At 38.0% G+C, this 10,960-nt stretch overlaps 1 protein-coding gene across 5 annotated transcripts in view; it reads right to left on the bottom strand.

The window, feature by feature from the left end:
- Positions 1 to 10,422, bottom strand: part of LOC129751358 (uridine-cytidine kinase) — a 57,801-nt gene extending 47,379 nt beyond the window's left edge. For all 5 annotated transcript variants that reach the window (XM_055746813.1, XM_055746812.1, XM_055746810.1 and 2 more), the window contains exons 1-3: positions 10,195 to 10,422; positions 9,844 to 9,909; positions 8,082 to 8,418 (exon numbers count right to left, since the gene is read on the bottom strand). In XM_055746813.1, the coding sequence (XP_055602788.1) occupies positions 8,082 to 8,418; positions 9,844 to 9,909; positions 10,195 to 10,299 (508 nt within the window). In that variant the 5' untranslated portion in view covers positions 10,300 to 10,422. The remainder of the gene's footprint in view (positions 1 to 8,081; positions 8,419 to 9,843; positions 9,910 to 10,194) is intronic.
- Positions 10,423 to 10,960: the final 538 nt, after the last annotated feature.

The raw sequence follows: 10,960 nt of genomic DNA, 5'->3' as shown, positions 1-10,960 counted from the left end.
TTATTTCGATTAATAACTTTTTTTTATTTGCTGATGGGCTGCTGGTATTCCACCCGCAAAGGCTAAAACCAGTTAGGTCCAACTTGCCAGCATAATTTGTTGGTTTCCTTTGATGCTATTTGTTGGTTTGGCCATATGTTGATTTGTGCACACTCATCTGGCGCAACCCCTTATAATGTAGTTTTGACCCGTTATCGGAAAAGACTGGGTTAACTCCTTTTTCATGTAAAGGCCTTGTACCCTTTATAGTGTACACAGCATGATGGCTCTAGATATGGTGGTCTCTCTTTGGCAAAAAGTAGACGAGGGTTGGAGGCGGAGGAGGAGCCGAAATTTGACAGCTGGCTGTTCGGCTGGCTGCTGGCTGGCTGGGATGCCAGGTGCTCTGATTTTTTGTAAAACACGAAGTTTTGCCAATCATCAAGATATTGCTTAGACAAAGATTTCGCCTTGATTTTTGCAAATATAATTCATAGCATCGAAACAAAATCTTCCGGCTGAGCTCCGGGCTGGTAAGCAAAGCTGGAAGAAGTTGAACCTATAAACGACGGTGCCAGCTTTGTCGGTAGCGGTTAGTAACATTAATTTTGCATTACTTATGATAAATTTATGCTTATTCAACACTTTTTTCTTTCAAGAGCTATCTAGAAGCAGCAGAAAGTCATTGAATCGGATGGTAACATAGCGAGGCGTTACATTCCATCGTCCGAGAAGCGGCTGGCCCTCCTGCAGGAACATCCGATCTTCATCGAGATGAAAAAGCTGCTTCAGGAGGACCCCCGTCTGTTGCCATCGCTGCTCCAGAAGATCCAATCGAGTAATCCGGATCTGATGGGTAGCATTTCGAATCATAAAATCGTTTATCATTTACATGAAAATGATCAATAGCAGAATTTAGAGCATTCCTTTAGCAGAACCGATTTACGTTTATTTTCATCCAACACTTTTCGATTAAAGGGAAACAAAATAGCTCTTTGGATAAGGTAAAAAGAATATAAGGAGCAAACAACATCCGGTTTAGGGTTTTAGTTGTTTGTTCCACCCTTTAAGATCCTTTCTATCATAACGGTCAAAAAAAGTTTTTCTTTTTCGGAACATACGGATAGACCGAACTGTATTGTAATTTTATTGAAAAAAAGTGTTTAGAATACAAATTAATTCATTGAATATACTCATATCATTGCTTTTTTCCGAAAACTCAATTTAAATATAATAAAATAAACTAAACCCCAGTACGGTTTTAAATCTTTTTAACTTTCCTTTGCGATTAGCTTCTGCACATATACACACTTTTTTCCCATCTGATTTTTTATCACTAACACCTGGCATCCCTTGACCCCTTTTTCGTAAACACTACAGCCGGCTGTCAAAACTTTTTTCAATATGGCGGAATGGCGATTTGGCATCTGAGATCACCATATTTAGAGCCATCATGGTACACAGCTTGTACGTCAAACAGAGGTGAAAATTAGTAATGTAAACATGTAAAATCTACACATTATTTTGGAAGCCCGCTCTGCATGGCGATGTCAGCCCTTTGATGTTAGCCCTTTAAAGTGTCAGAAGGATGGAAAGAAAATAATAAAAATAAAACAGATTTTGAATTTCTTTATTCATGCTGGTCATTTATTTATTTTCATGCTGGTGTTATAAAATATAGGTTTTAGCGATTCCATTTCAACAACTCACATTTAAACTCAAACACAACTTTTAAAAAAATTGCTTAATCCACAATGCATACCGTATATACCATCACTCTCGGATAGAATGACAAGTTAGAAGACTACCCTTTATTTAGTAAGCCAGCTTTTCTAAATAATGTGTAAAATTGACTCGATGAAACGACACTTTTTTTGACAGATCTCGGCTGTTCGCAATAATGGGTCAATTTTACAAGTTTAAGGTGTTGCGCCAAATGAGTGTGTGCTTTTTTTTATGAATTCTACGATGAGTAACAAGCTTTCTTCACACTCTTCCTTCAGAATGTTCTGAAGGGGTTTGCAATATTCTAATATTGGGTATTTGCTTCGTATTACATTGAATCGGGGGCAGTAGTAAAGCAGGTGTTCTAAATCTTCTATTAACTCACAGTCTTCGCATAACTCGCTGGATTTCAATTTCCATTGGAAGTCTGTTTTAAGAGAGAACGTGTCCCGTTCTTATTCTGCTTAATATTTTCTTTTCCGGCGTTCGGGTTTCCGTTGAAGGTCCCAACTACGCGGATGTGATTTTTGGTGTTGTACGGAATACTTTTCCCTTCACTTCTGGGCTTCCGATCAGTGGTCAATCGTTCCTCGAACCGCTTAATCACTCGCGACACCGTGGAATTCGCGATCAACGTTTCAGCGATGGAACGATGCGAGAGATCCTTGTTCTCGTGAAGATTTTATCATGCATGAGCTGTTCGACTCCATTTCCGTGAGTTTTGATCACAGGACATTAAAACTTACAGGATGTAAACAATGCACTATGAATTAAATCCACCCAAATTTTCATTAAATTCTATCCAACGGTTAAAAAGTTAGAGCAATTTTATAGTGTGGCAATTTCATCGTGGACACCTTTTAACGTTAGTGAATTGAACACTGTTTGAGATCGATAAGTCATATCGACCGCTTCTTGTTCGGCTATCTCATTACCTGTGATACCACAGTAGCTGGTTATCCATTGGATTTTCATGGTTCTGCCCTTCAAATTTAGTAGCATGAATAAATTGCTAGCTGTGTAGTTGTTCTCAAATTGTTTGTTGTTTAGGAGCATTGCGCGGGCGCTAGCAGTCAGTTAATATAACCGTTTTCTGGTAATTGTTACTTATCGCCCACTCAGCTGCATCCTGTATGGCCATCAGTTCGGCGTTGGTTGTTGAAACATTATCATTATTTTTTTCAGCTTTGCGTGTTTTAGAAACTGTATCGTAGAAGGCTATCGCAGTGCCATACCGTGTTTTGCTGGGATCTGGATAGATTTGGTTGTATTTCTTGTCATCTGTATAAAATTTCATCTGAATATTATTTGCCATTGAGCAGCTGAATAGTTCGCTTTTTTTGGTTGGTGGGTGTTTAACGATTTTTTAACATATCTCATTATATCATCTTCACGCGTAGACGTTAAGGCATGTCGGGATCTTTTGAATGGGTCTGCAGTAATAGGTCGGCTATGAAAGTTAGGTACACGGTAAATTTAGATTATTCAGAGACTGAATAATTTCGGTTCAGCGGTCGCATTATGTATGAAGATGAAAACAACTGATTTGGAATCCATCAAAATTCTGAGTTGTTTTCATCTATTGACTTTCAAAGTCTGGAACTTTGCGAAGACGCATATGTTTTCGAACAAAATAGATGAAAACAACTCAGAGAGTTCCAAAACCAGTGTTGATTGTTTGGATGCGATGGTCGGAGACCAGTTGACGAAATAATAACAATAATCAAGGTGAGTGCAACTTTTAATTACATTTACTTTTGAGTTAGAAATTAAGTGGTGTCGAAAGGATAAATACAAAATTTTACAAGTTTTATCTTTTCTTCCAGAAATCTCTACGGAAGCCATCATTCACAACTGTAAGTATAATTTTCTCATAATTTTGAAATGTAAATGATTTTCACCAATGTTGTTTTCTTTTTCCTTGTCTTTTCAGATCAGGTCAAATTAGGCAGAATGTGCTGGCGGGTTAGCGTATCAAGTGAAACAGCACGTAGATCCACCGGCTGGATGCGGTCAAATGGCCCGGTGGCACTAATTTTATTGTGGTAAAAATAAAGCCGACCGGATAAAAATGCACGAATCCATCTTCTAAATACACCGCACAATCGTCTTTTTCTTTTTGAAATCAGAAATTCCATTCAAAACCGCTTCGAAATTTCATAAATTTTTGATTTTTTTTCATTCAGTCGATCCATGAACAAGCCTAAACCACCCTGAACAAAAACAACTCAGAATTCGCGAAAACCCCTACAACTCAGTTTTGAGTTATGCCGCTCTAATCAAAATTTGAGTTTTCCTAGTTTTGGCGAATTTTGAATTGTTTTCCTTCAAATCTGAGTCAAGGAGAATTAGAGTGTACCTAAGCAACGTTTGACATTTCTGTTTCAATAGTATTATCGATAAATCTGGCTAATTGGTTTCAGTTGTAGTGACTTTTCTTTTGATGGCGTCTCTTTTCGCTAAAATCTCTATACGTATTTTCATTTGTAACTGACCGGTTTCCGATAGTATAACATGAATGGCGGTTGACTTGATGTATCCCGTAGCTATTCTTAGAAGGCTGTTCTGAACAGGTTGGATCTTTTGTAGATTGGATTCGGCTGCACTACCGTAGATTTGGTTACTATTATTTATTTTATTAACATAGTATTTCGTCTCACGAGATAACTTGACGAACATAATTCCTAAAATTCACTCGGTCCATGGCAACCGTTCTCCAATTTCTCGGACACCCCACGTTCGCCAGATCACGCTCCACTAGGTCTAATTACCTCGCTCGTTGCACCCCTGCTCGTCTTGTTCCTACCGGATTCGTAGCGAACACCTGTTTTGCAAGACAGTCGTTCGGCATTCTCGCAACATGTCCCGCCCAGCGTATCCGGCCAGCTTTCACCACCTTCTGGATACTGGGTTCGCCGTAGAGTCGCATGAGCTCGAGGTTCATCCTTCGCCTCCACACTCCGTTCTCCTGTACGCCGCCAAAGATGGTTCTTAACACTCGTCGCTCGAATATTTAGATTTTGATGATTTAATCACGTTGGTATTAAAAATGTTTATGCCACATACCATAAAACTTTAAGGTTATGCTCGGCCAGGTTAACATTTTTCAGCTCTGCTAGCGCTGTAGGTGAACTAACCTCAATCTACCGATCATCTGGATCTGTTTGAACTGATTGAATTTGACCAAGTTAAAAATTTTCGCTGGGTGCTTCATCGACACAGTTTCATAATTGATAGGTTCCAATATGATTATTGAGTTATTCGGTATACTGGACGCTGGGTAAAGTTGTGGTTTGCTTCCCTTTCTGATTTCTGGAATTCTTTGAGAGTAGGAAGTGGTAGGAACATTGTTGGCCAAACTACTTTTCCTTCGTAACGGTTGACTTGCAGTGAGGCGCTTTTCGTAGTCGGCTTTGGATTTTTCAAACTTTTCCGCACTTCCTTATTTAACGCTGTGTTTGTATTATTCTTCATGTTTGTATTATTCTTCAAAAAACGGTCAATGACAAAATTCAATAAGTTAATCCTCAACGCAAGCACAGAGAACAGACATCGGGCCCCGAACAAAAATGTGTTGAAAACGTGTGTGAGATTACCAACCTAAGTTTCAAACCAAATTCGTAAGTGGACTAACATCCATAAGATGTCGCTACCAGTACACCTATTTTTTTCATTTTTGCGACACGCTTAGAAATTAATACTCATCGCTTATCTCAAAGGAGGCAATGTATGCAATATCTAACAGTAACACAATTTTTTGTGTTATAAATTTTAAAAACATCATGATTTAACAAAATGCAAATCATATTTCAATCACACTTTAATCGCTATCATATGCCCCATATTGTTCAATCAATATTGGTGCTGAATTGAAGTTGAATTCCAAGTTTTAAAGTATTGGCTGGGATTTTACTATCAGTAAACAGTTTTCTAGTACAGAAAATGTGAACATAACTGATATAATTGTAAATTATGGGTCGATATTCCGGTTAATGTTACCTGAGTTCGATAAATGAGGTCTTAAAACTCATGATTAATAATAACATTATTCACATCTACTGATTACTAATCCTGAGTTACAAGTCCTCATGTATAAATCTCAGGTAACATCAACCGGAATATCGACCTATAATTTACAATTGTAACATTTATGTTCAAATTTTTCTGTTCTAGAAAACTGTTTACTGATAGTAAAATCCAAGCCCATACTTTTAAACTTGGAATTCAACTTTTAATTCAGCGTCAATATTGATACAATATGGGGCATTTAATATCGATTAAAGTGTGTTTGAATTATGATTTGCATTTTTTTTAAATCATGATGTTTTTAAAAAATTTCACACATAAAATTGTGTTACTGTCATATATTCCACTGGCCTCCTTTGAGATGAGCGATGAGTAATAATTTCTGAGCGTGTTGAAAAAAATAAAAAATATGTAGGTATACTGGTAGCGACATCTTATGGATGTTAGTCCACTTACGAATTTGGTTTGAAACTTAGGTTGGTATTCTCACACACGTTTTGAGCTCCAGACCGAACTCTGTTCTCTGTGACGCAAGCTCGTTTAGTTTAGGATTTTCTGTTCTAGTTGATACTTTTAATGATTTGCAAGCTATTCATTCGAGTGCACAACCAAGACTGACCTCAAAAAATTTTCGATTGAACTTGTGATAGAAGTTAAATTTTATTTTTTAATTTGTGGCACATAATAGCTAGCTCTAAAGGTCGATATAAAGAGCCATTATTTTCATATTTTTGAGTACCATCAAGTCACCATCTACCGCCCAGTTAAAGGATGGTTTAACTACGGTCGACTTATAATTTATTTTTATTCGGTTCTACGGGTCGCTTCTGTTCAGGAATTTTAAATATTTTGTTGAATTCTTTTCTAAAATCTATATCTTCATTTTCCCGGGAGTTATTAAGTTGTCTAACAGTCAATTGTCCTAGAAATTTTAAAAAGCATCCCTCTGTAAACGACTCCGTTGCTTCCTTAGCAACTGCTATATTTGCAAGTTGGACCATATTTGGTTGTAGCCAGTTGTTTTCGACAAATCCGAAAGAAAGAAAGACTGCTATATTTGTAGGCAACGAGGCGTAACCAACCGCGTTGGGATTACACGGATAGATTTCATTCCACCGAAATCCACTTTTGAGGACTTCCGATTTACTACCAGCAGCTTCAAGAGCATTCTTCAGCAAATATTCTTGCTTTGGCAATCAGATACATGCCACCATTCTTGGTTCTGAAATTCAAAATTATCTTTGGCCAGTACTTTTTAAACAGCCCAAAAAAACTCACGTCCAGCAGCTGCGTCAAATGAGTTTAATTTGGATGAAGTGATTCCATTTTACAGCAGAACTCGGCAGTTGATAATGTGGTGTGACTTTTTTGGTCCTCTACAAAAAGAAGAACAGGAACCGGAACCTTCCGAGCAAAGAGTCATGGTTGGAAAACATTTTTAGATATTCAAAAAATTCAATTCTTGTCATCCATCCATTGGCGATTTTCCCAATTGCCCAGTTCGGTGCTGCCTACCGGATTATTTCGCCGGACAATCTACTTTTGTACCGGAAGAGGGTGAGCGATGGAAGTATTGTATACTCGGCATTATCGGTGAAAAGACCGGTATAAGCTTCTTTTTCTCCATTTGCAAATGATTTGAAATGCTGTCAATGACGAATGTCTTTAGACGCAAGAAACTTGCCTATGCGGACATCCAGTTCAAAAGATGATTCGTCCAAATCAAGTATTCTGTTTGGACTTTGTAAAGCCTAGTCCACACTAGGCAACATGAACTGCGATTTCTGTTATGAGACGAACTTTGTTGTCTGTTGTTGTTGTTGTTGGAAACCTGAGACGGTCTCAGTGTCTCCCGAATAAAATGGGAGACGCTGAGACCGCCTCGAGACGAACCGTCTCCTAGTGTGGACTAGGCTTAAGACATTTAGAGGTTGCTTGTCCTTAAGAATATTTGTTATCTCTCTGAACCAATAGAGAAGCTCTATATTTTTGCTCAGAGGCTTTCATATTTGAATACCGGGATGCCTTGCCTTGAAGAGTATCGTCCATTTTCTTTCGGAGATATTTTTTTTAATGGTGTCGATCATCATTTAGGAGGCATCCTGAAAAACAAGTGCAAACAAAATATGATGACTGTTTCCGCCCATTAGGGCATTGATAGCCAATTGCATCACGATGAACGCGGCGAAACAGGCTCTAGCATTCGTACATGTCGAACTCCATCGATCAATCATTTATATTTACAGTTTTCTCTTCAAACTGGCCCACAAATCACAATTTTTATTGTAACCATTACATGAATGGTTTTATAAATACCCATCAATTTATCATATCCTTCATGAGTCACTTACCTCGTCTAGCTAATCTCGTGTCCGAGTCCGTATCGACGAACAGCTTCATGTGAAACAGATCCCGAATGGCCGGGAAGTAGAACACCAGGATGCCCTCGAACAGCACCACATCGGCCGGGTATATTGTCAGTTTCCGGTCCGGGCAGATCGCATTGGAGCGGTAGTCGTACTCGTTGATTTCGACCTTCTGACCCTTGAGCACATCCTCCAGGGTGCGCAACATTAGGTCCTCGTTGAACGCGTCCGGGTGATCAAAGTTGAACTGACCCTTTTCAGCGCGAGCCTTTTCGCTATCGGTCAGCTGCCGGTAGAAGCTGTCCTGGCTGATTGTGACGACCTGTGGGAAATAAAGATTGATAAAATAATTCATCTGTACATTTGAGTAGGCTACAACTTTGAAAATGAAAAGAAAATTTAATTGAGAATCAAGGGGTCTTTTTCTTCCAAAGCCCCATATAAAATATGGAGCTAAATGCAAAACATAACATTCAAGTCACAATTTGTAGTATCTTTTTCAAACTTTTTACACAGAGAACCTTTTTCGCTTGTAACTATGAACATATTAATGCGCCAGTACTAAATTTTACTTCGGAAGTCCGAACTTCTGACTTCCTACAAAGAAAACTGAAGTACTAGATCGTCGGAAGTCTGTGTTTTGTTGATAGTTCACCAGCGAAGTTTCTAAATTTTTTTGTTAATTAAAATTCGCAATACCATGTTTGATTTCGGCATCACGTCCGTGAATTTTGTGTAGCCAAAATCTAATGTGGCCAAAATCAGAAAGTTTTCTCGTGCGTGCAGAAGACAGATGCTAAAGTTATCGTAACAACTTTAAAATTAGTATTTTACATATAGAATATGTTGTCCAGACTACAAATAATCTAAATGGAAAAAAGTTGCGACTAGTTTATGTCAGTTTTTGTAATAAAACTGTTGTTTACATTTTGTTTCATACGACGTAATGAAAGCTCACGCGAGATATTACCCTTTAAATTTATTTGATTGGCTCAATTGTATAAGTTTAAAACAGTAACAAAAGAATAGTTCTTTTTTTAATGGCTTAAACTAATATAAATGGCCAGTCTAATGCATTTAAAAGCTTAATATGATGTTTTATATTAATTTTGGTTATGTACCTGCATATTATAAAATAAAAATAGAAAGTGACAAAAATACCGTTTTTTGGATGTTGCCAGAAACGAACGATTCAGCACGGATGTTGCCAAAATTGAACGGGGTTTGTAATTTACTTTCACTATTATTTTTGTGCGATTACAACCTATTGAAGACAATAATTGCAAATCAAAACTAACAGATATTAACGTTTAATTTAAGTCCAAAGTGTACAAACTCAGATGAACAAAGATTAAAATGATTAACACGTAACATTCTAAATATGAGATAAATTGGAAATTTATCTAGTCAAGCAACCAAAAAGATTTCATACGAAAGCTTAATCGTGGGGAATCAAATGCGAATCAATCTGGATCGCTCTGGATTCTAACGACATTTTTAGGGTGCGAAATTTGGAGCTTCCGAAGCACACACTTTCAATATCATATGAAACCAACTTGATTGTTGATACGGCATTAGGCATAACGTGTGAAAATTTGAATCTAGAGCTATGTCAACATTTCCATCACAGGTCATCCGACCCGGTAGAAAGTCGTTCTGTATGTTGAAGAAACCTTCTTAATGGTATATCAGCTTGAATCAACTGAGAGGGCATTGATTTCAATCGGGGACATTCTTTACTACTCACTTGCCGCTGCGCCGAGTCCATATCAGCTTGACCCAATTGCTCCATAATCCGCTTGCAGACCGTCGACTGTTTAGAAACGGAAGACAAAAACAAACAGTTAGGTACTATGCCCTTGATCTTATCGGGAGATGATGCTGGTTTTGAATGTAAATACCTATATGACAAAAATAAGAATCGCTGCACGAAAGCAATTATCGATTCTCTTTGGTCTTGAAAATTTGCGGATTATTTTCGTACTGCGGAGAAGGACCATTTTCAAGGCCACTGGTTTTATTTTGTTGGTGTTGTAAACAGTATTTTCTCGAGCAAGATATGATAATCAAAAGAAAAAATGGGAGAATTTTTCCTTACCTTTCCACTGGCCGTTCCTCCGGCTACGCCGATCAGGAAGGGCGTTTTGACACCGTTCTCGAAGCGCACTCCCTGGGACTTTTCGCTAGCACCATTTTGTTCCATTTTAGATGAACCTACAAAACTCCTAAACGCTATTGAAGATAAAATTTAATTGAAATTGAAAATTGGTCAGCAATTTCCTGCTGCTGCCGATTTGTGCAAACGACAGACGTGTTATGTGAATCGCGAGCAAAAGCTCGCATGAAGTGACAGTGGACAGTGAGAGAAAATAAGAGATGAGAAATGTCAACTCGAAGCTTCTCACTGCTCACGTGTGGCCTACAAAGTGGAGGAAAGTTTTCCGATTTGAAATAAAGCGGGTGAATTCCTATGCAAAATGTTCAAATCCAGGCTTAATATCACTCAAGTAACGAGTTTATTAAAACTTTTTCAATAATCATTAGTAAGTTCACTTCCACAATTCCATTTTTATTTGAAACTTTTTTGGACTGAAATGTCCAATCTCTGTTATAGAGCTTCAGTCAGGTTGAAGCTTTATAGCGTTTCACGTTTCACTGCAAGCTTTGGTAGTTTTGGCTGCGTGCTGAATTTTTTTTATGGCAATCCGCGATGCCAGGTAAATTTTTGACGTTTTGGAGTTAGGAAAAATGTATGGCCGTTTTCAAAAGCTTTCCAAAAGCTCCCTAACTAATCGAAACTCTTCTATGGATGACATGGTGTCGCTAGTGTTTGCTTAATAACTCCCATCGTCTGTGCTGGCTGA

Source organism: Uranotaenia lowii, chromosome 3 (genome assembly GCF_029784155.1).
Source record: "Uranotaenia lowii strain MFRU-FL chromosome 3, ASM2978415v1, whole genome shotgun sequence".
NCBI classification, from domain to species: domain Eukaryota; kingdom Metazoa; phylum Arthropoda; class Insecta; order Diptera; family Culicidae; genus Uranotaenia; species Uranotaenia lowii.
Note: the sequence above shows the minus strand (reverse complement) of the source record. Positions and strands in the feature narration are given on the sequence as shown.